This window comes from Daphnia carinata, chromosome 2 (assembly GCF_022539665.2).
Source record: "Daphnia carinata strain CSIRO-1 chromosome 2, CSIRO_AGI_Dcar_HiC_V3, whole genome shotgun sequence".
Taxonomy (NCBI): domain Eukaryota; kingdom Metazoa; phylum Arthropoda; class Branchiopoda; order Diplostraca; family Daphniidae; genus Daphnia; species Daphnia carinata.
In genome coordinates this window covers 1,040,801-1,066,248 of record NC_081332.1, presented here as the reverse complement: position 1 = coordinate 1,066,248, position 25,448 = coordinate 1,040,801, and the positions used below count along the sequence as shown (strand labels likewise).

Below are 25,448 nucleotides of genomic sequence, written 5' to 3'. Positions count from 1 at the left end.
AGACATGGCGGCAGAGCCCTCGACCAATGTTTCTTGGAATCAATTTTATTTCACATCTGAAGGCGTTAATCATTGGAATTTTCTTGCCATTTGCTTTCCAAGCTTTCGCTTGTTTTACGAAATAAATCACACTCACCTAATTTACTTTCGTTGATTTCTCGTAGGCAGTGAAGCCCGTCGGAGTTATTTGGGTTAGACGCCTTTCCAGATGCCCGAAGCAGACAACTTTATTTATGGATTGATTCCACAATAGGAATGATGAAGATGCTAAGCCTCTAACCACCGTCGTATAATTGGGGGGAAAAAAGAGAAAGCTGCCGCTGGTTGACGACAAAGATTAAGATAACAGATGTTTCTGACCTCTCAGACACAAGTTCTCCGACTGCCGTATTTTTGCTGTCTGGTGAGCTCAATTTTTTTTTTTTCACTCGAGAATGGTAATAAATAATGATTTGCTTGCCCAACTGTGAAACATCAAATGAAAGTCCTTGTTTCCCAGCCATTAGTTTAGTGGCTTGTGGTTGAAACTCGACTACTATGTACCTCTACGTAATCATCCCTTTCGAAAATTGGATACGCGAAAAAACCCACTCTGTATTGTTGCTACTTCTTTTTAGCAAAATGGAAGAAAATTTGGCGTGGTCCACTTTTAAAAAGATACAGCACAGCAGAAAGGATGTTGTTATGAGGTCATTTTGGGTGCATGTTGCTAAACTACGCATAAGTTTTTCAAATTTTAGTTCCTACTTGTTAAATCCATACGTTTTACAATTTGCCTTTGGTTATCGTCAAGATTTATTTTTTTACATCACTAGAATTGGATTGCAATCGTAAAACAATAAAACTATAAGATCACCGTGAGCTACCCCCAGATCCATACGGAAACGAGGTTTTTTATGAATGCGATGTAATAAATTTTTATATCTAACGAACCGAATAATTCAACTTGGGCAATCAGCAACAAACTGTAACTGCAGTGTAAAGTAAAAGGTTTCAATCATGTCGCGAAAAACGCCCAATGTTGACATGGTTTTCTTCTCCAATTCAATAAACAGACGTAAATTGTTTGCATGTGTTTTAGCGTTTGCTGCACTGCAACAAAAATAGATGTGTGTATTCTGAGCAACTATACACTAACTAGCGAACCGAACAATAAAATAAAATAGATAGAATTTTTTCAGCACGTAATTCGATCAATTAGAAAAATTCTACTGTTATTTAAGGCCTGAAAGCGCCACGGTAAATACGTTCGTATCCTGTCGACTTGTAGGCAGTGGGCTTGTAGACAGGGACATCGTAGGCTGCCGGGGATTTGTATGCTGTCTGTTGGTACGAAGTTTCATAGCTGGGCTTGTATTCCGGCTTGTATTCCGGCTTGTATTCCGGCTTGTACTCTGGCTTGTAATCGGGCTTGTAATCAGCTTGGTATTCCGGCTTGTATTCGGGTTCGTACTCGGGCTTGTATTCTGGCTTGTAGCTGGGTTTGTATTCGGGTTTGTAATCTGGCTTGTAGTCCGCCTCGTATTCCGGCTTATACTCGGGTTGGTATTGTGGCTTGTAGTCGGGCTTGTACTCCGGTTTGTACTCTGGCTTGTAGTCGGGCTTGTAGTCGGGCTTGTAGTCGGGCTTGTAGTCGGGCTTGTAGTCGGGCTTGTAGTCGGGCTTGTAGTCGGGCTTGTAGTCGGGCTTGTAGTCGGGCTTGTAGTCGGGCTTGTAGTCGGGCTTGTAGTCGGGCTTGTAGTCGGGCTTGTAGTCCGGCTTGTAGTCCGGCTTGTAGTCCGGCTTGTAGTCCGGCTTGTAGTCCGGCTTGTAATCGCCCTTGTAGCCGCCATGGTTGTAATCCCAAGCATGTTCGCCATGACCCTCATAAGCGTCGGCCCACTTGACCTATGATTTAATGACATCAAAAAATCAAATAAAGCATTTAGAAATCGTTTGAATAAAAATAATTGGATTAAATGTATACCTTTGTGCGGAAGTTGCCGTCTTTGTATTGTTCATGACGTGACACGTGATGATCGGAATTGCCACGATTAAAACCGAATTCATATTCACCTTCCGCTGGAACGTTAGCGTACTGGAAATAGCCTTCCAACTTGTCGTAAGGACCGTACGGTTTCACTTCGTCAGCGAATGAGATGGCCAAAAGACCCAAAAGGACCAAACTCGTCTGAATACAAATTCCAATTCAAAACATGAGATATTCTAAATATTTCAAGAATGAATATTTACCACGTAATAGATGTTCATGTTGAAGAGGACGTTTGAGCTGCAAACGATAGGAGGCAAAGTCGGAAAAGAGACTGTGCTGAAGTTGGAAGCAACAAAGTGCCTTTATATACCTGATGAAGAAAAGAGAAGACCGCAGCGACGTTTATAGACCATTCAGAGGAATGTGTGTTGTTTTTTTCAAAATTTCTCTCCCGGCGAAGAGATCGTAAAAAAAAAGCAGCATTGTCGTCTTCTGATGGATGTACCCGCCTATTTTCCTATTGGGCTGTTCTGTGCTGCACTGATATTATATCCCTGCAGCTATAGGTCTTCCACCACTAAAGGAAGCAGATGTACACACACACACACGTATGTAATCACTCGAGTTTCACTGTTATTTTCACCTGAAAAACTTCGTCCACTCTTTGCTCACTGTAGTGGTTTTTTTTTCTGAAAAAAAGGGACGAATGATAATTTTTTTCTCTTTCTTGGTGACATTTTGTGCCTTGCATTTGGCATATTGTAGTTAATACCTGACTTAATGGTATTACATCAGAGGATATTAGAAAATGTTGCTCTTGGCCACCTAAAATGAAGAAGATATCGCGGCACTCTCTCCTACATCTGTCGTTGTCTTTCCTGGGTCATGGTGTGTTAGCTTTTCGGTCATTTAGAAAAGAACACGGACGCTTTCCCCGACATGGATCTGTAACAACGAGGCACCATAAAAGTTGAAAGATAGATATATATTCAAGATGGCTTATTATATTGTTCTAGTTACCCAAAGTGACGAATTGTTAACGCTCCTGCTATATTTTTTGGCAACTTTCTCCGTCCATACGTCACGCTCCATTCGTTTAATTGTCAAAATGGACCGAACGTATAGAACCCATCGACGTTCCAAATGGATTTTCACCGAACTTTACAGATGTCGAGGCTCCTCTGGGCGCTAAGGATCCGATAGACATCTAGAACGTCGTTGTCCACTTGCTTAGTTGGCCATGTTAAAATAAATGCAGTGGAACAAAATGCTGGAAAATATACTTTCAATAGCGTCTTTCGAAATACAATTTTCTGTTTCGAGACTATTTTGGCCTTTCTCCTTCTCAGCTTCTGTTGGGGTATATTTTTACTAGAATCTAGCAATAGCTCATTAAATAATGTAATAAAATTTATCTTTACAAACGTTTAGGCGATTATTTTCGGCAAGACTTCAACGGTCGATTGGCCAAGTAGATGTTCCACATATATAAATCCAAAACGGTCCACGACTGTAGGGCGAAACTGAAATCAACGAAGGAATCAAAACATCAAAGCTACAAAAACTAAAACCTAAACAATTTAACTATCTGTCGAAAATAAAGTATACTCAAAATCCTAAAATGCGTGTCCAATTTGATAAACGTTTTAGTTGCAGACGAAACGTTTTTCCAAGGACGTCGGCCATTATGGAAGCCATTAGCTTTACTTTGAACTCAGTCTTAGTTCAACGGTCATACCAAACGGGGTGTCCTACTAAAGCTCTTAAAAGAGCCGAAATTTAATCGTAAGTTCATTAATGATAATCTTTTACCTTTTGAAGATATTATAAACCATTTGCTTGACGATAAATTGATCAAATGCTTTAGACACTACACATTACGTTGAAAGAAAAAGTCACTGTATCCACGTCCATCGAATGCAATCTGAATCTTACCATAATTTTGCTAGTTTTTCTTTTATCCTTGAAATAAACACCTACTTATCACAACTCGCAAATATATTTAAACACATTTTTAGTCTTTTTATTTAGGTCTGTCGGAGAAGAGATGCAGCAGGCACGCACTGCACGACTATCTACCCACCGTGATACACTGGCATCTCTGTCGTCAGCTTCTACTAGCCAGAATGGTAATACTACCGTATTTAATATGTAAAATTAATTTACTAATTATGTATTATAATAGGAAAGAAAAGAAAAAATTCCCAAGGGCAAAATCAGCAAGTTGTTGGTAAAATTTCCAATAAAAAAATCAAATTTGAAGGAAATAGCGTTGCCGATGACTTTTCTGATGAAGAACAGGCTCCATGGGCAAATTTTCAATCATTGTAAACATAGACTCGTACTACTTGTTCGTAGCATTTTTATTACGTTATTTATTGTTCAACATTACCTTTAACAGCTCGCCACGTAAGATGAGCTGGATGTTGCAGAAAACGTTTGCCGAAAGTAGAGAAAACCGAAGAATGATCAACGAAATGCAAGAAGCCGCACGTGTAAGGGAATCTGCCGAAGACTACCATGCAGAATTTAGTGATTGCTGGAACTATGCACCCAAATCTAAACAACTTCCAAGATATCCACTGTTCACCATGGATTCGCTGGAAGAAGTGGAAGAGGAATTGTCTTCAGAACCTAATGCTGGCTTGCGTTTAGTAAGTCTTTTTTTTTTTTTACTTTAATGATAATCTACCATTTTTAATATGGCCATTTATTGGTAGATGAATTACGAGCTGCTACTTTTACCTCATCCTGATGCACAGCAATTCTTATTCAACATTCTCAATTTCTTGCTGCATTCGGATTTGGCTACTGAGTTCACCTATACAGGGAAAGTAACTCAAAACAGTTTTAAATCTCTTCATTTATGTGAAGTCATTAAAAGTAAGTTGTTGAACTATGATTCTTTGATCAACTTGGATAACTTTCGCCCGTTTTACAGAAACAGTAAGAAAAAAGTTTCCCAATACCGAAGAAGCATTCTTTGCAGATCGTATTGCTAATTGGTTGTCGAGATGCAAGAAAAAATACGCGAAACGAAGTAACAAGCAAAACAAACAGTTTTAAAATTTGGTTTTAAGTTTAATTTTAATACGTTTACTGTTTTAATTACGTGTCATTATCGAGGTCAAACAAAATACAAAGAATTTTCTTGTTATAAATTTGGGCAGGATATAAAGAAAATATTACACTTGATCTAAATTTAAACCTAAAATTTTGAATTTTTTGATTTCCTGTAAAGAATAAAACGTTCAAGGTAGGTTTCTAGATTCACTTAACAGTTCTCGTTGATGAGGTTTTCTGTCACTTGTTCTTCATTGTGCATCAGTACTTCTTTTTTGCACTTAAACATCCAACACATTATGCGACGCCGAAAAAATCTTTCTTCAACGTTAGGAAAATTCTTTAAAATGGCGTCTTTTTTAGAAGTGAAAACCAATTAGGGATTAAGTATTTCACTAAAATGGATGACACATACCCTTGATGACGTAATACAGCCGAAGGGAATCGAAACAGCGTAAAACTGTTGCATGGAAATCTAGATTTCCATTCATTGTGAATTGAATCGCCAATTCGTTACTAAATAACCGTTTCAGAATCACTGTCGTATATAGCTTGAAAGTTAAATGTGGCAATGACTTAAACAGGTCGCTGTTGACCTAGTTAAGAAAAGAATTAGGTTAACAAGCATAATTTTAATGTAAAAAATAAACACTTACAAGGTCAGTGTAGTATTTGGCATCTACTGCTAGGAGTGTCTCAACTGCATATAATGCCTTCACAGTTTCCAATGGGTATGTATGATAATCAAATACTAAATTAGTATTTTCTGCTTGCTCAATCCCATCAGAACAAATTGCTTGATTCTTTTCCGTGCCAATAAGAGAATCATTTCCAGTTTGTGTAGGCATTAGCACAGCAACAACTGATTCTAAACAACAAGAATATGACAATTTTAGAGAGAACGAATTATGTATGCCTAGCTATTACTTACTCAGACTATGCTGCATTTCATTCAGAATTTGTTTGATTTCTTTAATTTCATTTGACACCTTCTCCATCATCTGGCTCATCGATTCTTCCTTGCTAAAAATATTAAAGTAAAAATGTAATTAAATCTAGAACTATTTAACAGTAACTGAAACATAAACCTTTTCTGCTTATGAGTCGAAGAAGTGTCGTAAGGTGTGTCCTCCACATCATGGATGGCTTCTTCCACTGTGGGATTCTTCACAAGATTCTGATTTTTGGAAAACCCTATAAAGGTAGACGACTGTGTGTTTTCAACCTCTTTTACAATTTCAACCGTTTCTGAAGAACTATGTGATCGTTTCGTTTTCTCAATGGTTTTTAACACAAAACTGTGAGTAACAACAAGGAAGTTCCACGAAAAAGTTTCGGAAACTGTTGATTTTCTGGAAGGTAAAATTATCGGTACAAAAACGGCTAAATCGCTGATTCGAGTTCAATTGATTCAAGGAGAAAAATTTACCACTTTTAAATTACTCATTTGAATGAGAAAGGTGAACCGGTAACTAGAATAGCTACAAAAAGCACCGCCAGAGGGCCGACGTTTTTTCCCCACTGCAAACTGAAGAAAGATATTTCGAAATATGTCAATGTCGGTTAACAATTCGTTCCGATATCAATCGGTTAACCCTTTTAACCGATTAATTAACGGTTGTGACATGTGCGTGGTAGAAGCATGCTAGAAAATCAGCGTAATATAGGACTGTCTCATCCATAATTTTAGAAGACATCCTTTATGTCACATCAATTAAAATACTAATCCTTCTTATAGATTCATCCAAATGTGAGCAAGAGTCAGTTTTGCGATTAGGAGCCCTCAACAAATACAACAACGAACCATATTCAAGTTGTAGCACAACGTTCGTACAGCAGTGGTTATTCCCGAACATCTATGCAATAGGAACTGCTTGACAGGCAAAAGGTACGCTAAAATCCCATAAATATTGATGTAATTATATACTTTGCCATCCAAGATTTGTGGCAACTTCCATGTAGCTTCTTATTGCATGATGGTGCAAGGATACTCCATTGTCAACAGAGATGTTGCAAATGGTAATGCATTTCTACAGAGTTAGCTTAGCTTTCTAATTAAAGTCAAACATTTGCCATATTAGGTAGAACATTCCTTAAAGACTACTGTGATGTGGCAAGCAGGACTTCGGAAAATGTAGCTGGCCTTAAAGCGTCACCACTGGGCTATGGCCAACCTTGTCACTGCAATTCATCAAGGCAAGTCAATCCTAGTAAAGTGCAAAACATTCTACCGATGAGATGATTCTGTTTGTGTACGTAGGATATGGTTTGGACCCTACCTCAATGAAAGCATATCATCCTATACTTCTTTTTAGAGTTCTTGATGACGTCTAAGCTGCCTATCCTTATCCCTATGACAATCTGTTAAACCAAGGTTTAATTAAGGTAAATTCAAGACTTTCTTTTACATTAATTTTATACCTGTTTTGAATGATGCAGGGTGGTGATTGGGAAGATATTTCATACACAATGGTAAGTCGGGGCATGGGATGTTAATTGTCTGGCGCCTTTTTATCCAAACTGATGGTTTGTGGTAAAACCTTTGACAGCACCAAAAGCGGACGGTTGCCTAAGTTTTTGAGCCAGCACGCGTCCGCACGTCACGCCTTCCAAAAGTCGGACTTATTTATGGATTCAATCATTAATAAACCGTTTGGTGCACTGGGATCGAGCCCTAAAAACGACCATCTGTCGCCATCTAGGGAAAATCCAGTTCAGATTAATAAACAAGCCAGATTTCCTTTTTTTTTAGAAACCTAAATTGCTAGAAAAACAACTAATTTTGGATTTGAATTCAAGGCTGATGGCAGAAAACCAGTTTGTTTTCAATTGGAAATAATAGCGGTTCACGGAAAGTATATTTTTTGTCATTTCGAAAATCGAATTAAGAATCCAAGACTGTTTGACTTGATCAGCTTAGTATCGCACAAACTTTTGTGGCGTACATTTGAATAATTTAACTGGTTTTTTGTTGCATTCGTAGTATTCAAAGGATTCACATTCAATTTTATAGTGCGTTTATATTTTCAGGAACATTATAGAAATCCAGCAAATTAAGGTAGCATAAATGTTTCAGTTCTCTTCTACCAGATGTCAGCATTTTGAGGCAGTCTCATACTGTTTTGCCCTTGCATCATACATGTGAGTTTGCAAATGTTTGGTAACATCTTCGTTTATTTTGTTTAAGAAATACAGTTGCGTTTCGGCTTGGAGTTCAAGAATCGCTAGGCAATTCAGTTATCACAATTGGTCCTGGAATTGGTTGCATGGAATTCTGGTAGGATATTGCAATTTTCTTACAAAATGATTAGAATAACAAAAATTGGTTGGAAACAATGGCCAAAAAATGAAAGTGTGATGCTTATTCATGAAATTGAACAGCTGCAAAGAGACAAATAACCAATAGTGTTGATGGCTCATGTGCCTAGTTGCAGATGCTAACGAGCTCTTCTTCGAAGAAAAAATAAGGCATGTTAGAAGAAATATTGATGGATTATTCAGGAAAGAAGGATCCTTCCGTTGGTGTTTGCTGGTTATCTACATCTTTGTCTTCCATAGGTATCTGCCTTTCTTTTCCAACAATATTCTGTACAATTTTGTTTTATCGTTTTTCTTCATTTGTTGCAACCGCTGGGGACATATTACTCTAAAAGCAAATCCAGTTTATGATGTGATGGCATTAGCTTTCACAGAAGACGTGGATCTTGGATCCTTTCCTGATCTTACATCAGCAGTAAACGTGGTGAAAGTATTGGTGAATGTAGATACTGAGTTTTACAATAATATCAATAACAGTGCAAACTGAGTTAGTAAAGTAATTATTATTGATTCTTCAGACCGATAAACAATATTGTAAAAATACAAACTAACCTCTGCAATTGATTTCCCTCAGGAAAAGCATCATGAAATCCGAGAGCAGTGGGCTGTGCCAGAAAACAAACGAAGCCGTGCCGTAGAGAAAAGGTAGAAAAAAAATTATTTTTATTTAAAAATCAGTTTACTTTGATTGTTTCGATTGTGAAGTGCTTGTGCTGATGTTTGATGTGCGCTGTTTCGCCTTGTTAAAAATGGCGGATTTTTTCTGCTAGGTTGTCCTGTTTTAACAATAAAAAAAAATTCTGAAAATGTATTGTTTGTTTTATGTAGCTGTGGTGATCGCGACTTTTTCGTTTAACGTTACATGCATCACCGCCGTCAAATGCGAGTGGCAGGTAGAAGAAACGAAAAATGGCTGTCGGTACTGTAAAAAAAAAAAACACCCTAGAGAAAAATGGAGGAATTTGCTTCACAACTAATGTACAATATCTGGTAGCATAGAAAAACACCTGTCTGAGAAAAAAAAACTAGATATTGGTATTGGGAAAGCCAAGTGGCCTGGGTCCTGGCTTCGATGTTCCAAGCCAGCCAAGCCTTTGCTTGAACATTGGTACAGGCAAAGAAAGTTAAGCGTTGATGTTTTTGGCCTGGGTCTAAGTTTCGATGATCTGAGCCAGTGAATGGTCAGGCAACGAAAAGTATCTTGCTTTTTTTTTTCCAAGTCCAACAGGTATTCCTAAATTCACTATTAGTAATAGTATTAATTTAACATGTGAAATAGCTCAATGGTAGAGCATCGGCTGCAGAAGCCGAAGGTCTAGGGTTCAATACTCAGATACGGCAGACTCGTATTTTTCTTCACAATAAACGTTTATTTGTCGAAATATCGAAAAAAGACAAAAAAAGGAAAATTTTTTTTCTCTCGACGATGGGATGGTCGGTAGCATCCCAGAATTTTTTTGGGACGACCACACCATCGTTCCAGATTTATTCTGGGACGGCTTCGGCAAGCAATATTAACCATTCGGGGATTCGAACCACAGACCTTTCGCACTGTAGGACAGCATGCTACCGGTATGCCATAACTGTCCTTATATACATCGTTTGAGATTTTGATAGCTGTGTAGGAATTTGATAAATTAAAAAAAAGGAAAAATTTAAAAATAGAAAAATATGACATAAAACATCCCCATTAATCGTTTCCTTAAACAAAATGAATTTGTTCTCTATTCAGGTATATGGGTTAGCAAAATAAACGCGTAATCAAAGTTGCAAACAGACATTGCAAGTTCCAAGATGTTCTTGAATACGAATTTTGGTTTACTCCAAAACAAGCCAACCAAGTGAACAACATTGAGTTAATCCCCACTCTTCAACTTCAGTGGGCAAGGCAGCAAATCCAGGTTTATCACCGAACTGTGAATAGATTAAATTAGATCTACAAGTAATAAAAACTACCTAAGTCTTAACTTACTCCTGTACTCTTACTCCAGTGTTGGTTTCAGGTAGCCTGAATTTTTAATGTTTTGAAGTACTAGTTGGCACAGGCCGGCTTCTTCAACTGGTGTTAAGTATTGAGGTGCATCTTCTCCTGTAACCTAAAGCAAACGGAATAGATAATTTAAAATCATAAAATACAGTTTCGAGAAATGGCTTACCTGAAGGACGACTTGGGGTATTATTTTTTAGAATATATAATTGATGTTTCCATTGTAACACTTGCTGCCGCCAATGCCCCCTCCTTGTGGAAAATCCTTTGCCATGTGGCCTTCTTCTTTATTAAAAATGAACACTGAAAGTAAGTAAAAAAAAAATAGATATGAGTCTCATGTTCACCTTATGACACCTACAAGCTCGACTCCCACCTCCTCCTTGTGGGCATTCTGTGGAAAAATATCCTTCACCAAACTGTTTAATAATTATGGATTAACCAGACTTGAATGTACTAATCAAATAGTTTTATTGTTTTTCTTACCTTATGGCAAGTATGACTTCCACCACCGCCGCCACCAGCTTGTGGACACTCTGGCAAAATGTCCTTCTCGACTAACCCTACAACATTAAACAAAACCATGTTAAAGTAATCACACTACGAATATGAGAAAACAAATACCTTGTGAACCTGGAGAGAAAAAAGGTATATCAGAAAGAAACAAATTAGATTATATAGAGAGCAGAACAAAGATGGATGCTACTAGAATGTACTAACCTAAATACTTTTTTGGGTTTTTCTTACCTCATGGCAAGTACGACTTTCACCACCGCCCCCACCAGCTTGTGGACACTCTCTGGCAAAATGTCCTTCTCGACTAACTCTACAACATTAAACAAAACCATGTTAAAGTAATCACACTACGAATAGGAGAATACAAATACCTTTTGACCCTGGAGAGAAAAACGTATATGAGAAAGAAACAAATTAGATTATATACAATCCATCGAATTAAACTTTAGAAAACGCCCCATAGGTGGCTGAATGTCTTTTTTTTAGGAAAGTGACAACTGGAAAACGTGGGACTGCATTGCGGAATTTACCTGCCCCACCCCCCGCCCGACTTTTCGGGCTTAAAATATTTTTCGGTCAGTGTATGTAGAGAATTAACTAGAAATGTGACCGTTGGATGGCGATAGCAGTAAAACAGAGAAAAAGGCCAATATTTTTATTTTTATTTGGGTAAAACAGATTGCCATATATACAACCATGCTTTTATTTTTTTTTGCTGCTATCATTTCAAGTTAGAAAGTTGCACGCGGGCAATTTAAAAATTGAACTTTAAATTCACGCCCTTGCTCGTGGGGAAAAGGAAAATTTACGATTAAAACTCTTTGAGAAGCAAATTCGGAAGCCTGTGCAATTCAGATACAAAGCAAACACTACTATTTTTCGTAAATTCAAAACATTGGTGTATTATTCTAACATATCTTGTTGTGAAGCCACAGAGTCTTGCTCAAACTGGTCTCGCCCAGCCCTGTAATATGCAGATGGATAGTTGCCAGACTGGTGACGTTGCTGATTACGACCATGTGGAGACAATAGACGAAATCCAATGGAAACTGCCTTGTCAACCATAAAGGCACTCAAAAACAGAAACAACTTTTCGGCATTGATAATAAACCATATTAACTGAATTGCTGTTGAAAACTTTTGAAATTTTCTTACCACGAAAACAAGGGAAGAAAATGTTTTCATCTTTTTAAGTTCTTTTCAGAATATCAAGCAGACGTCTGCACTAACCACAATGTTCTTGATGAATACTGCTAGCCTAGTCTTTTCTAGACTTTCCCGGGCAATTAAACAAAGACTGTTTCAATAGCCACACCCTACGACCGATATACATTTTAGACGCAGCAACTTGATTCGTTGGCATTACAACTGGATTCTTTACAGCGATTGCCATGCTTGGAAAACTCTAAACATGTTCATGGGATTCAAATATTTGTTTATGTTCTGACCGATTTTTGTTAGCTAGAGGCATCAGGTCGAGGAATGCAGACAAACTGGTTGTACGATGGCGAACATTGTTTGCACAATGACGAAATCCACTGGGTTCGATGGCCGAATGATTAACCACCAAACCATTTTTACCACACAATTTTCACGTTGAGCGTACAACGGGAAGTGGGAAGCACATTGAGAAAGACCACCAAGGTGATTAAATAGATACGTAAATTATAATCAGAAACGAAACAACTCGTAGCTTCTACGATAACAGAACTACATCGTCAATTTAATAACGATGAACATTGACGATATCTAAATTACTTTAATTGTTTTGCTTAATATTGTTGTCTTTTGTAAACATGTGGAATGGACTTTTGCTGATAATATCCGTTTCGCCTACCGCCGTACGAAGATGGATTAGAAGACGTGGGGAGATAGACGTATGACGCGTATCCTGATACTGGCTGAAATCGAAACTGGTAAAGAGGAGCTCCACTCGAAGGATACCGTACAGAATATGGGTTGTCGGCCACAACAGCGACCACCAGAACAAACGTCAGCTTTTAGGCATGGAAAGAAAAAAAAAGTGTCAATAGAACAAACTTAGAGTTAAGTACTCAAACTCACCATCAATGTTATGAAGCTCTTCATCCCGGATTAGTTGACTGCAGACTGTGCAAATCGAACTATGAGTCAACTGCTATTTAACTCGACGGAATTATTTGTCTTTACTGTGAGCTTGAAAAGCAAACAAACTTCCTATTTAAAATCAGGTTTTTTTCTTCTTCTCGCCATATCAAGTTGGAACCGAAGATGGATGAATCTTTCATTTTCATCACAACTTCTTCCCAGAAAACTGGTTTAGAGATCTCAACAATAAAATGCGACGTAAGTGTCACCCAGTTTGTTTTTCCTTAACAGGACCGTAATTTAACAATCAGGCCAATTAGATGACGACATGCAAGATTCCTTACATACTATCTAACTTGACATAAGAATTTGTGTAACTGTATATATTGCTACGTTTTCATACTACAACTCGTAAACATCTTACGTTGTAGAAGATCAAGTCTTTGCAAACTTCTGGAAACAGCTGTTAGCCTCTAGCATGGCCTATGGCTCCGTAGACAAACGTAATTGGGAAGGGATAATAATCATGATAGTGATTACTGTAGTCTTCGTAGACGTTGTAATGCTGGTTTTGCTGGCGGGGATACTGATCAAGAGATGACCCGCTTTGAATAGGATGATAACGACGTGCTCCATTTACAATAACGGCGTGAATGCCTAGCAGTAGAAACATCTGGTGTGAAGCCAAATTGAGAAGTTAGATAAGAGTAACATCTTTAATAGAAAGAAACTTACCAGGAAAATGAGAGAGCTCTTCATCCTACATACGTCAAGAATAGACTGTGAATAATGCACTGCATGCCAACAGGCCAACACCTTTTTTTTTGTTGAATATGCAGGGCCTTTTCCAGAAACCTTTTAGGGTCACGAACATTTCGTCGAATTGATCTCTGGAAGCCGAATCTCGTTTTTTGTTTCTTTTCCGAAATGTAATTCAAAAATTTTAAATCTGAACTGCGTAGATACGGACGAAAAAGAAAAACAAGTTTCTTGAAAAGCAGCAAAAATAAGTCGAATTCCTAAAAGGAAAGAGGTTTCTTAGAATGTGAATTAGCAATCCCAACGTAAAATTCTTCAACTTCTACGTTTATCCCTCTTAAGCAATTATAGTATTTGGAAAAAATATTTTAAAAATTACATAAGTACCACTTTAGCAAACGTGTTACACTTTAATCCGTAATAATCCAAGGCAAAAACGGGCGGCAAATTTCTAACGATTAAACGAAAAAATGAAATTGAATACCACATATCACTACCCGTGAGTAGATAATTTGGAAACTGTCGGTATTGCAACCAGGATTCACAGCAAGCTTTTTCACTTTTACCTTTTTTTAATGCAGGATATCTCACTTCAATTTCACCCGTCTTTTGCTCCACATTTTCAAAACTACTGCGTACAATCCGAATTGAAGAGTGTTCGCCAACATTACGCGTTTGTTTCCCAAAAATAATCTTCAAATAAAACGTTATGAATTAGTGGCAATATGACAGAATACTCAATAAACATGTGCCCACCATTTCAAGTATTAGCAAGCTTACAAGAGTTGAGCAGGTGGAAGTATCCTTTTGAAGTCCCTTCCTAGGCTATGTAATGCAGGAATGAATCGCTGGAAACTAAGAGTCAAAATACATGGAAATTAACTTTAGTCTTGTAACATTATGTAGAACATCATACAAACAAACTACTCTACACAGCTATGAGCATCATTTTCTATGAGAACAACATTTTAAAAATCAGATATTTCTCCGCGTCCAGTGCCTTCAAGAATACTACTGTACTTTAGAATACGTTAGGTCACGAGGTCATACCAGTAACATATTCGAATTTCTTTTTCAAACTATAATCCTGATCTCACACACTAACGTAAAAATTCATTTTCGATAAAAAATTTTGTTTACCTTAAGTGCTTTTTATCGTTTAATTACTCAATTTAGTTATTTTTCCGTTACAATGGCCGCAGCAATGTCTTCCAGTAATGAACATGCCAGAGGAACACATAGTACTTCAAGTTGCATGACTGTGCAAAAGCCTGCCATTAAATGGCTAACCAGAGTTGCCAGTCCGAGTTCGGCATAAGTAAATAAAATAACTAAAAAATTTCGAAAATTACAAGAGATTTTACCTGTATAAAAAAGCAGGAACGATTAAAGGTAGTGATGACATTCAAGTATTTATTGGTAGATATTGTATTTTTCTGTTTCTACTTCATTAAGCCACGTTGCCATGATTTGCTTGAAATAGTGACTTAAAAATTCCCACTGAATCCCAAATATAACTTATTATAAATTTATCAAAATAGGTCTTTAGGTTGCAGAAGAGGCGTCAAAAGGAGATTTTACCAGAATACCCATTAGTATCTGGATCCAAAGTTTAGGTATGGATTGGGTGGGGGAACTGGCAAATGGTCACCCGATGGCTGGTAGCCATTTTCATCGGCAACCCAGGACAAGGAGATTCTCTCGCCTTCTGGAGAAATCCAGTAAACAGATCCCTGGTTGGTGTTTCCGTAAGCTTTATCGTAACTAGGTTTGCCATACGAATCGTAGTTGGTTACAGGTATCAACTTCTGGACCTGCGACTCTTGGCGAGCAGTGTAGTCGGATTGCAGGTAACTATAGATCATTAAAAAAATAAGCAAAGCAATCATGGCAAGAATAAAATTCTGAAAGAAACGTACTCGAACGAGCTGCTGCCATCCGGTTTGCGGTAATCGGATTGGTTTATGATGTAAATACCGGAGTAATCTTTGCCATCGTTATAGTTTTGGGAGCCATAGTTAGACTGCTGGTAGCCAGTTTGCCCGTACGATGATGGGGCAGCGGCAGCAACGGCGATGAGGGCAGCAATGATAAACTTAAAATTTCAAAGAGTTAAAGAAAAGAACATGAGTAAAAATGTAGCACAAAATTAACAAAGTTTAATTTACCAGCTTCATGTTGATCTGTTGGATTTTGTTCTACGGATTGTAGTGAAGAACAAATAAATCGCTTGCCTTTATATGCCCAAACGGTTTGGTGAAGGGCCATTAATTTGGTTTGACTTTGACCCTTTTCCATTGTACATTACACGTCCCAGACGGAAATAGTCTTGCAAAACAAACGAATGTTACCGATACGTTTGCTAACCTTAATTTAAAGACGGTGCAGAACTGTAGCACACATTAGCAATAGTATTTATAGAATCAATTTGCAAATACCTAAGTGCTCCTTGAAGTGGTGAGTGTAACCGTCATTAACATTTCCTAAAATATACAGTTCAAGGTTCACTTGAAAGAGAACATGCCATGTTGCTATCCAATTGCAAACGTTTCGCTGATTTTCCAATGCAAATTTATCGCTAAAAAGGGGACATGTCTCATCACTAGTCACGAAATTCTAGTCCCAATATGGAATTTGACTAATGTCCGGCCAGCTGGTTTCAATAAACAGGCAACGAGGAAATCTCTTCTAATCAGAAAATATTTTTAAAATTAATCAGTGCATCCCATTAAATGGAACTCATTATAAGAACATTAATATCTACCATTTAAAAATATATAATAAGTAGAATGGACAGAATTTCGTAAGCACGTCATTCATCAAGACAGCTTTCACATTTGTATGTCACAATTAAGCCTCTTTTCTTAATTGCATGGTTGATTTCCCACCAGATTGTAGCATGCATTGAAAACCTATTAAGTTGAACATTTAGAATGTTGCCTAAAATAATTTGCATATGATGGTACTTGTAGTGTTGTGAAGGGCGGAAATAACATCATCACAAGCTATTTCATTAACTTAGGACAGCTGTGCTACCATTTTCGCCTAAATGTTTTCTTCAGTGACGGTCCTATTAAAAAGCAGTATAAATAGATAGCTCAGCCTCAGTGTTTAATTAGTTTCCATCTATTTTTGAAGAAGAAACATCTTTTAGCTCAATTTAAAAATTCCAAGTTTGATTATACTTAAATTACGATGGTGTTATTTCTTCCGTTGTTCTTTAAACTTGTTATCATCTGTGAGGTGAACTTCGATATTTTCTTGCTCAGTTTTTTAAATTTTGCATTGATATTCTGCTCCATCAAGGTGATCCTCTACTTGATTTTGGGTGCGAAATTTTTCGTGTCGAAGGCTCTGCTGGCGAAAAAAGAAAAAATTACTAATTTCATTAGAGGAACGACGTCAACTACTCTGCAGGCAATCACAACGAATGCTGTGACAATAATACCTACAACTGAAACAGCGATGACAACCGCTGCTCTCGTGTGTTTGGATGCCCCAACTTGCACTAATTGTACTTTATTATTAAGTATGTTTTTTCTAAATAACTTGCATATTATGTCTTTGCAGCCTGTGGTGTTTGTACGGATGTCACGTCTACTGGAGGTACGATCCAATCTCGTAACTTCCCCGACGATTACGATGGCTATGGCAATGGGTTTGGACCTTTAGATTGCATTTTCGCCATCAAAGTATGTCCTGGAAAGAAAATACAATTGACATTTACACAATTTGTTGTCGAGAGCTGTTGTGACACAGTTACTGTAAGCCATTACTGGACTTGTGAGACTATGTTTTATTAAATTGATTTGTTGCAAAAAGGTATTCGATGGGACATCAACAGATGGAACACTCTTACCTCCCACTTCTGGTTACACTCTTCCCTCATCTGGCATTACTACATCAAATAAAATGACGGTAACGTTCAACAGTGATGGCAATAATAATGCTCTATTTCCTCAATCGTTGAGACCAGGAAAATGGCAGGCAACATTCACCGTTGTATGAAATACTTGCCTTCGTAGCACCCATGACTTTGATGAAATAATTGACTGGCTGTACTCACACTATTTTTTTATCGTTTTTTGTCCTTAATCTCTTCTCATTTGAACAACTGAATGCATAAATTCTAGGTAAATTGTTACTGAGGTCAGTGTGCCCACATTACACCCCAAGTCCCTTACCCTAACCCCGCCAGTTCTACACCGTTGCCACACTTGAACAAATAAGCTTGTTGATGAAATAATAAATGAATCAAATCAAACTTTAGACATTTTTAGAACTCGATTTATACTGCTAATTGAATCGATAAATCTAAACCCATAAATATGAGGATGTCCAACATTTTTATTTTGAAAGAAAGGCAGAATTTAGGAAATATGTCATCTGGCCAGCAGACGACATCCTTAGGAAAAGAAATAAATATTTGAAATAGGGAGATGAATTGTTACTAAAGTAGGTCGACAATCATCTTCAATTTGAAAAAGAATCAGTTTACAGCATTTTCGAAGTCTACTTAATTTTTGGCCTTGTATTTTTGTGGGGCAGGCTGGTAAGAGGCAACAGGTTCAGAGTACGCCGGGGCGGTGTAAGCAGGAGGCGTATAAGCCGGTGCTGGATAGGCTGGAGCACCGCCATCTCCATGATTGTATTCCCAGTAATGCTCTCCGTAGCCATCTTGGGCATCAGCCCACTTGACCTATTATTGTTATAGAAATATTTAAAACAATGTTTGTTTACAACCAAGTAAAATCAATCCCTAAAAATATACAGAAAATGTAATGTTTTTTATACCTTAGTGCGGAAACGATGATCTTTGGATTGCTCGTAACGGGAAGCATAATGAGCAGCATCGCCACGGTTGAAACCAAATTCGTATTCTTTCTCTCCGGGTACGTTAGCATATTGAAAGTAGCCGTCGTATTTTTTCTCCAAGGGAGGTGGTGCTGCCATAACAGCCGCCATAACGGCACCCAAAACAAGAACCTATTGCAGCATTTTAACAATAAAAGTATTCAAATCAAATTCAAATAGATCGAAGAAAAATTATCACAAAGTTCGTTCACCTAAAGCTTATTTTTTAAAATTTACTTAAACTTAACAACAGTTAAAAGAAGCAATTCAAAAGAGGAACTTACCACAATGGAGGTCTTCATGTTTGACAAGACAAGACAAGACTGCGAATATTTTCTTTGATGGCATCGGGGCTTTATATACCCCTTCCCTGTTCCGTACCCACAGCCAGACAGACACAATGACGTGTCATTTGCATATTATGGAAGTAATGTGGGAATAATAACATTGGGGCCGGCATCAGGGTGACCACTGGAAGGCAATCGCTGCAAAACCGCTTCTTCTTGGCATAAAAAAAATAATGACATTTCAAGGTCATTCACGGTACACGCGGCTTATCGTGACTGAGAACGTATGTAGGTGCATAGATCAAATTTGTGGGATTGCACCGACAAAAGAAAATACCTGCTGATGATGAGAATTTCTACCTGAATAAATAGCAATAAAAATAGAATGTATTTACTTAAATGAATATTTGTTTACTTATTCGATGTTGAATCAGGCCGTTATTTCAAAATTATTCAGTTTTCTGCGACCTCTATGAAATACGAGCTCTTCGATATACAAACCCACTTTACAATTAGCTTTATGGTCTACTTCCGAACGAAGATATAATCATAATTACCGTTCGTGGTGGCAGGTGCGTCTTTTTCTCCCCCAGCGATAAACGCCCTTTGGCAACGATCAGTTCAATTTTCGTACAATAAAGCTACTGTATGTCAGAAGGGGAAAAAATTGGAATTAATTTAATAATTAAGTTGCTGTCTGTGATATCACCGTCCATTGTCGACAGACAGAGTGTAATGCAATTAGTCTATGATGGAAGAGCGGGGGGCACAATACGTCATCCGTTATTCAACCGGTACAATTGAAATTGTGTTGCCCAGCGAACGGGCGGAGCTGCCCCCGGCAACATTAACCAAAATAGCACGTTACCCGATGCGAATCTGTTAAATAATAAATAGAAAATATTTGAATTTCTAAATGACTAAAAGATGTGTGAAAAAAGGACGTGGAATAGAATTAGAACACAACACATTCAATGAAGCAATATGCTGTGGTGCAATTACTTAATGTGTAATCCATCCTTTTCAAGCATTTGTAAGTTGTTCACTTTGCAGAGTGCCTCTAAGATGAAAAAGATTATTCGTGATAAAATGACAAGTGGTTAATTCAGTGTTGGTTCAACTTACTGCAATGAATAGTGACTTGCATATGGGCCTGCCGGAAACAATGATGGGCTTCGCTGATACGGTAGGAACATCGTTTTCTTTTTGCTGGTTTCCATTGAAAACAATTCAATAAACTATGCCAAAAGCATCGAACGTTTAGAGTTCATTTGACCTGGTCGGGAGTCCCGATACGTTGACGTACTGTAGGTCAGCTTTCGTATTTTCGTTTGCAAGTACTCGATTACTACATTGCAATAGCATAAATTATGAGAAAAGCAATTTTAATGGAACGAAAAGGTATTTGCGTAAATCAGAGATGTAGATGAACAATTCGAGCACTTGACTTACCGATGTGATGAAAGTCTTGTTCATTTCTGGTATACCATCTATAAATTAATGCCCCAAAAAAGAATTAACAAAGCAAAGAACTTTCAAAATAAAACACAGGAAAACCAGCGTGTTGAGTGATCTGTTCAAAGTCAATATTCACACATAGCCTTTTGTAGAACAGGTTGCTGTTTTAACGTAAGACAGTATTTTAAACTATAACCCATTAATTTGCAGATTTTTTCAGGTAAAGTTGATGCTACTCATATAGGCCTACAACAGTAAAAGTTTTCAGTAGCAGGAATAAAATAAAATAATAGTAATTGACACAAAACCTTACCCCGATTATTTAATAGCTGACAAATTACGCCTCCTTGTTCTAGAAGCTTCTGCTAATAACAAATTGCCATAGTAGCCATAGGTCCCAATTGTCGATAGAAACATAGTTAAAGTAGGCGGAGAGCAAGTTTTGCTATCACACAACTCGTTACAAGACCTTGGTGAATGAAGGAAATTTCAAATGGAATATACGACGCAAATTTAGCAGCCATTCTTTTTACCTACTTTAAGTGTTTTGTAAAGGATGCCCGGCTATTCTTTGGCGTACCAGTTGTTGTTCCGTTTGATGTCTCTCATAGACACGTGACCGCTGACCTGGCATGGGCCATCAGTATCTTCAATGCATTAAAAAAATAAGCAAAAAAAAAGCTAAACAAAAAATAATAACAAACTTCCTTATAAATTGATTTAAAAAGCAGGTTAGGTTAGAATTACCAAGTAGAGAGGTATCGCCTTAACCACTCGACCACCTAGCCGATAAGTTCAAATCTCCAGGACATTAGTTCATAAATTTCCCTAAAATAGAAGGAAAATAAAACGATGACCGCACATCCGCCAAGTGGTAAAAGAGAAGTAGTAGATAATTACACTGTTGCCAAGTTGTGATTTATCATCGGAAAACCACATCCCCCTTTGGAATGATTTCACCCTGCAGCTCTTCACGACATACGAGTGTCTTAAAGTAGACGTTGCCTGTCGGTGTTCTACAAATCTATCACTGAGAAAATCAAAACGATATTTTAAAACGTGGATTTCAAAGTAAAACCAAGAAAAACAATGTTCTTCATCGTATTCCTCACATTGTTGCCCTTAGGAAGTGACGCCAATCAACTCGTGATGATTCCCCATCAACAACCACACATCGAAGACGTACTTGATAATCTCACCTTAACTTGCATCTACCAGTTCAACAGCGACGAAGAGAAAATGTCAGGCAACATAACGTGGATACTGCCCCCATACCAACAAGTGCGTAGATACAAAAAATCAGTATTTAAAAACTAACATTGAAATAAAATGAACTTGAAACGCAACAGAAAACGAAAAAACGTTTAAGTTACAAAGTCGAGAGGAATACAACTCACTTGACATCGACGATGACATTGACAAAGACCGAACCCACCGACACGGGATATTATCGATGCTTTGTACGCTCCGAAATCCAAATCGCCCACTACGTCTACTTTTACAGTCAGCTCTCACTTTTAAATAGTCGGTTATTTAAAAGAAAATAATTCTTTTTGATACAATTAGGGGAATGGCCACTAGTTTTCACGGAGACGGAAAACATTGTTGGCAAGTTAGATCGTCTCGCTTTTGACACATATACGACGTTTGCGGGTGAACCCCTCGAAATCCCGTGCAGACCAACCCACCCAAATGTCACCATTTCACTGTACCGCGAAAAGCGAAACGAAAACAATGAAATGAAATGGAAGTTAATGGTAACCCAAGCTAAACAAAAAATAGTAATAAACTTCAACGTAAATTGATTTTTAAAAAACCAGGAACTTTCAAATGATTATGGAAATGCCAGTTGGTTGCTGAAACCTTTGCCAGAACGAGGACTGATATTAACCAATCCGACATTTAGCGACAGCAGAAGATACAAGTGTGAGGGCACCAAGAACAATTCTAAACTATTATTTGTAGCCACCACAATCCATTTCAGGATTTTCATCAACAGTAATTTTGTACTCTGATCGAAATGCAAAATCGAATTGATCTCAATCGAATTGAATGCGAAAAAATATAGGAATGGAACTCTTTAGGGTTGGGGATACAATCGAAGGTAACAACGTTAGTCTCATCTGTAAAACCGCCTACCTAAGTTACCGGGATCGGGTGCAATTTTGGGAACCCGATTGGTTTTACTTCAACAAGGACACCGGCAAAAAACAATTGATCGATCAAACTAACCTTCCTAAAGGTATGCGATAACTTCGGTGTAAAAGAAAATGTCTCTTCATTCACTCTAAATTGCAACAGGATTTCTACTAGAGAATAAACGGTTCCGTATGATATCAGGCAACTCTCTCAATGGAAGCTTACCGTACGGTTTGTACGAAAGTCACTTGCATTTGCTAAGAATTGGCTTCAATACGCAAACGCACTTTCAATGCAGTGTCAATATCCGTGGTCGCATCATTTCTAAGTCCATTACTTTTACCGTTCAAGGTATTTACTTCGTTTTTGTCGATGGCAAAAATGAAGTGCAATTAACTTTTTTTAATTTAAAGAAAACAAATATCCAGTGGATGTAAAATTGGGAAGAGGAATAGCTCAAAATTTAACTTGCACTCGGTTCACTGATGACAACATCAAATGGTTCAAGGTAAACAAAACCAATGTTTAATCCTCAATGAAATCATCGCGATTTTGGAATATTAGGATGACAAGGAATATTCGGGATTGATCTATACGAACGATGTTTCATCAATTTTACCACTAAACGGAAGTGATGAAGAAAATGGAAATTATTCTTGTCGTTGGAACAACAGCCGAGGGCAAAAGAGATTTCGAAATTTCTATTTTCCTTACAAACCTGAATCTAACGGTATTGTGGCGATTTCGGTCATTGCCGTCTGCGTATCTGTCGTGACGTTAATTACAATTGGAATTGCAGGCAAATATGTGGGCAAGGTGTGTTTAAACAAATTGTACACGTTTAAAATTTTAAAAATTCCGATTTTTGATACCCAAAAAAAAGAGAAACCTGGAAAAAGAAATTCAGGGAAGATTAGATGGAAATCCTGATGGTATCGATCCAAATTTGCCAATCGACTATCAAACTGAATTTCTACCTTACGACAAACGCTGTGAATTTCCAGAAAAGCGCCTCAGACTCGGTTTGTGTTTATCGTTTTAAAAATCAATTTAAGAAAGATAACTAAATAAAACAATGTAGGAAAACAACTGGGAAAAGGATGTTTCGGAGAAGTTTACAAAGCCAAAGCTGTTGGACTCAAAGGATCGGATGAAAATGTAACGACCGTGGCCGTCAAAAAGGTCCTATCCACATCGCAATTTCAAATGAAATCAAAGACAGCCGCATTAGACGCTCTCATTGGAGAATTGAAAATTCTAAATTATTTGGGATCGCATTTAAATGTCGTCAATTTACTGGGGGCCTGCACCAAAAACATCGTCAAAGGTAATTAATTCAACCTAACTAATTGTTAAGTTCAGTATATCACATTTGACTGGGACAGGCGAACTCTTGGTGATTATCGATTATTGCCACTTCGGCAATTTGCAATCCTTTTTGATTAAACAACGCAATTCGTTTGTCGACCAATTGGACGAGTTTGGTGACCTTCAACTGTCAAATGATTTCGTTGAAACTAACGAGACTCACAGGTACAAATAATCAATCAATTCAAAAGGGAATTAAATTTAAATGCTTTAAAACCCAGTCATGACAGTGACACTAGTGCAAAGCCTGGACCCTCAGATCGTTCTGTTCCAAAAGCAAAATGGACCAGCGACGATTCAATTTCTTTCGGTAATTGTCAACAAGAAACGGAACCCAATTGGAAATATGGAGAAAATTCAGACGCCATTACCAATGGACCCATTTCCACATGGAATTTAGTCAGCTTTTCTTTACAAATCGCCAAGGGGATGGAATTCATTGCTAGCAAAAAGGTGGCCTTTTCGGTTTTACTCTAATCTCATTAATCAGCATGTTAATGGAAATATCTGTCATCGATCAGGTTCTCCATGGCGATTTAGCGGCTCGCAATGTCCTTTTAGCCGATCATGGAATTGTCAAAATTGCTGATTTTGGAATGGCCAGACAAATGAAAAATTACATTTACGAAAAGAAAGGACAGGTAACCTTGAAAACCCGGTGGTCATCTAAAAATGTTTTTCATTTACTTCGATTTTATGAACAGGGATTACTGCCAATTAAATGGATGGCTATTGAATCACTGACGGATCAAATATTTTCCAGTCGATCGGATGTCTGGTCTTACGGCATTGTTTTATGGGAGCTCTTTGTCCTGGGCAAAATTCCTTACCCAGGTATTACAGAGATCAGATTTCAATTAACCTTTTGAGATTTACATTTCTGCATTTTTTTTTCAAGGTATGAACGGCTTTATAATCGTGAAAAGTATTCAAGAAGGACTACGAATGGAGAAACCAGATTACGCGCCAAATTTCTTTGGAGAAATGATGAAAAGTTGTTGGAACAAAGACCCTAACGACCGACCAACGTTTCACCAGTTGGCTAACACGATAGAGAATTACATGGAGCCATTCGTTACCTCGGGCTACTTGGATACAACTTCAGTTGAAAACAATACCAACTAAGACTTTGGTGACTCTTCCCTCGCAATTATTTGCAATGAAATTTCAAGGACAAGAAACTATTTCTATGTAGCCCCACCCCTTCTTTAGAGCAAAACGTTTAACAATTGTTGGCCAGAGAAAAAGAGAAGAATGAGCACGTTTCTCAACTAGTGTTTGCACACACTAAAATACATCTCACTTACAATCGGAAATAATCTTTAACAAAACCCAATATTGGCGGGAACAAACAATGTGCAAGGAAAGTTCTTTGTGGCTTTTTCTTGTGTTTTAAACTAAATTTCGGTTTCTAAATTACTAAAAATAAACTCTAAATTTAAAAAGAAAACTATACCTCATACAAATTCTCAGAATACGATGGCCCATCATTCCGCGGGTGCAAGACAAAGGGAGCCACAGTTAGGCGCCCACGTGGTTTTTTTCATGGCGAATACCCACATCAAATACTCCATGAACAATAAACTAACAATCAGTATCGGTTATTTTAGAGTTTTAACTATCAAAAGAATGTTAATCTATTACCATGGCTACTGTTTAG

At 37.6% G+C, this 25,448-nt stretch overlaps 6 protein-coding genes and 2 long non-coding RNA genes across 12 annotated transcripts; 3 read left to right on the top strand and 5 right to left on the bottom strand.

Annotated features, from left to right (window-relative positions):
- Positions 1–1,071: 1,071 nt before the first annotated feature.
- LOC130686093 (adhesive plaque matrix protein-like) lies at positions 1,072–2,397 on the bottom strand. 3 transcript variants are annotated; one of them, XM_059497676.1, is made up of 4 exons: positions 2,233–2,397; positions 1,967–2,170; positions 1,454–1,887; positions 1,072–1,345 (listed from the first exon to the last, which is right to left on the bottom strand). In XM_059497676.1, exons 1-4 carry the CDS (start codon positions 2,248–2,250, stop codon positions 1,219–1,221), a joined length of 783 nt encoding a protein of 260 aa, XP_059353659.1. In that variant the 5' UTR covers positions 2,251–2,397; the 3' UTR covers positions 1,072–1,218. The 3 variants fall into 3 exon arrangements, with proteins under 3 accessions (XP_059353659.1, XP_059353658.1, XP_057365368.1); XM_059497675.1 differs by having other exon boundaries at positions 1,072–1,477; positions 1,574–1,887; positions 2,233–2,392; XM_057509385.2 differs by having other exon boundaries at positions 1,072–1,887; positions 2,233–2,392.
- A 1,271-nt stretch (positions 2,398–3,668) lies between these two features.
- LOC130686094 (uncharacterized) lies at positions 3,669–5,110 on the top strand. Of its 3 annotated transcripts, none has more exons than XM_057509386.2 (6): positions 3,669–3,757; positions 3,991–4,101; positions 4,158–4,299; positions 4,374–4,626; positions 4,693–4,855; positions 4,914–5,110. In XM_057509386.2, exons 2-6 carry the CDS (start codon positions 4,020–4,022, stop codon positions 5,036–5,038), a joined length of 765 nt encoding a protein of 254 aa, XP_057365369.1. In that variant the 5' UTR covers positions 3,669–3,757; positions 3,991–4,019; the 3' UTR covers positions 5,039–5,110. The 3 variants fall into 3 exon arrangements, with proteins under 3 accessions (XP_057365369.1, XP_059353617.1, XP_057365370.1); XM_059497634.1 differs by having other exon boundaries at positions 3,991–4,112; positions 4,168–4,299; XM_057509387.2 differs by having other exon boundaries at positions 3,699–3,757; positions 4,004–4,101.
- A 1,685-nt stretch (positions 5,111–6,795) lies between these two features.
- Positions 6,796–7,637, bottom strand: LOC130686195 (uncharacterized). The gene is made up of 3 exons (XR_008999832.1): positions 7,457–7,637; positions 7,315–7,396; positions 6,796–7,242 (listed from the first exon to the last, which is right to left on the bottom strand). It is a non-coding gene; the product is annotated as an uncharacterized LOC130686195 (long non-coding RNA).
- Positions 7,638–11,614: 3,977 nt separating this feature from the next.
- On the bottom strand, positions 11,615–14,837 carry LOC130686074 (uncharacterized). The gene is made up of 7 exons (XR_009420571.1): positions 14,823–14,837; positions 14,439–14,537; positions 14,249–14,375; positions 13,659–13,942; positions 12,921–13,596; positions 12,012–12,853; positions 11,615–11,945 (listed from the first exon to the last, which is right to left on the bottom strand). It is a non-coding gene; the product is annotated as an uncharacterized LOC130686074 (long non-coding RNA).
- Positions 14,838–15,094: 257 nt separating this feature from the next.
- Positions 15,095–15,996, bottom strand: LOC130686124 (endocuticle structural glycoprotein SgAbd-2-like). Its single transcript, XM_057509414.2, has 3 exons — positions 15,851–15,996; positions 15,602–15,777; positions 15,095–15,536 (listed from the first exon to the last, which is right to left on the bottom strand). The coding sequence occupies exons 1-3, from the start codon at positions 15,857–15,859 to the stop codon at positions 15,275–15,277; spliced, it is 447 nt and encodes a 148-aa protein (XP_057365397.1). The 5' UTR covers positions 15,860–15,996; the 3' UTR covers positions 15,095–15,274.
- Positions 15,997–16,822: 826 nt separating this feature from the next.
- LOC130686123 (CUB and sushi domain-containing protein 3-like) lies at positions 16,823–17,733 on the top strand. The gene is made up of 4 exons (XM_057509413.2): positions 16,823–16,925; positions 16,989–17,196; positions 17,253–17,446; positions 17,505–17,733. Exons 1-4 carry the CDS (start codon positions 16,878–16,880, stop codon positions 17,688–17,690), a joined length of 636 nt encoding a protein of 211 aa, XP_057365396.1. The 5' UTR covers positions 16,823–16,877; the 3' UTR covers positions 17,691–17,733.
- A 361-nt stretch (positions 17,734–18,094) lies between these two features.
- LOC130686111 (uncharacterized) lies at positions 18,095–18,946 on the bottom strand. The gene is made up of 3 exons (XM_057509402.2): positions 18,821–18,946; positions 18,477–18,668; positions 18,095–18,381 (listed from the first exon to the last, which is right to left on the bottom strand). Exons 1-3 carry the CDS (start codon positions 18,836–18,838, stop codon positions 18,199–18,201), a joined length of 393 nt encoding a protein of 130 aa, XP_057365385.1. The 5' UTR covers positions 18,839–18,946; the 3' UTR covers positions 18,095–18,198.
- A 2,424-nt stretch (positions 18,947–21,370) lies between these two features.
- Positions 21,371–25,031, top strand: LOC130686024 (vascular endothelial growth factor receptor 1-like). The gene is made up of 15 exons (XM_059494114.1): positions 21,371–21,562; positions 21,631–21,805; positions 21,899–22,038; positions 22,102–22,279; positions 22,350–22,523; positions 22,595–22,771; positions 22,834–22,928; positions 22,985–23,236; positions 23,304–23,442; positions 23,502–23,747; positions 23,806–23,953; positions 24,010–24,241; positions 24,310–24,429; positions 24,493–24,622; positions 24,687–25,031. The coding sequence occupies exons 1-15, from the start codon at positions 21,371–21,373 to the stop codon at positions 24,911–24,913; spliced, it is 2,625 nt and encodes an 874-aa protein (XP_059350097.1). The 3' UTR covers positions 24,914–25,031.
- Positions 25,032–25,448: the final 417 nt, after the last annotated feature.

What these genes read in the sequence shown, in the direction of transcription:
- LOC130686024 (XM_059494114.1), top strand. Translation starts at nt 21,371, where the DNA reads ATGTTCTTCATCGTATTCCTCACATTGTTGCCCTTAGGAAGTGACGCC. An exon ending in TACTGCCCCCATACCAACAA is followed by an intron (nt 21,563 to 21,630) that starts GTGCGTAGATAC and finishes GAAACGCAACAG; the next exon opens with AAAACGAAAAAACGTTTAAG. An exon ending in AGAAAAGCGCCTCAGACTCG is followed by an intron (nt 23,443 to 23,501) that starts GTTTGTGTTTAT and finishes AAAACAATGTAG; the next exon opens with GAAAACAACTGGGAAAAGGA.
- LOC130686094 (XM_057509386.2), top strand. Translation starts at nt 4,020, where the DNA reads ATGCAGCAGGCACGCACTGCACGACTATCTACCCACCGTGATACACTG. An exon ending in TGGGCAAATTTTCAATCATT is followed by an intron (nt 4,300 to 4,373) that starts GTAAACATAGAC and finishes TACCTTTAACAG; the next exon opens with CTCGCCACGTAAGATGAGCT. An exon ending in CTAATGCTGGCTTGCGTTTA is followed by an intron (nt 4,627 to 4,692) that starts GTAAGTCTTTTT and finishes ATTTATTGGTAG; the next exon opens with ATGAATTACGAGCTGCTACT.
- LOC130686124 (XM_057509414.2), bottom strand. An exon ending in GATGGCAGCAGCTCGTTCGA is followed by an intron (nt 15,537 to 15,601) that starts GTACGTTTCTTT and finishes AATGATCTATAG; the next exon opens with TTACCTGCAATCCGACTACA.
- LOC130686093 (XM_057509385.2), bottom strand. An exon ending in ACGGCAACTTCCGCACAAAG is followed by an intron (nt 1,888 to 1,966) that starts GTATACATTTAA and finishes ATTAAATCATAG; the next exon opens with GTCAAGTGGGCCGACGCTTA.
- LOC130686111 (XM_057509402.2), bottom strand. An exon ending in ATCATCGTTTCCGCACTAAG is followed by an intron (nt 18,382 to 18,476) that starts GTATAAAAAACA and finishes TAACAATAATAG; the next exon opens with GTCAAGTGGGCTGATGCCCA.
- LOC130686123 (XM_057509413.2), top strand. Translation starts at nt 16,878, where the DNA reads ATGGTGTTATTTCTTCCGTTGTTCTTTAAACTTGTTATCATCTGTGAG. An exon ending in AACTTGTTATCATCTGTGAG is followed by an intron (nt 16,926 to 16,988) that starts GTGAACTTCGAT and finishes TGCTCCATCAAG; the next exon opens with GTGATCCTCTACTTGATTTT. An exon ending in TGCCCCAACTTGCACTAATT is followed by an intron (nt 17,197 to 17,252) that starts GTACTTTATTAT and finishes ATGTCTTTGCAG; the next exon opens with CCTGTGGTGTTTGTACGGAT.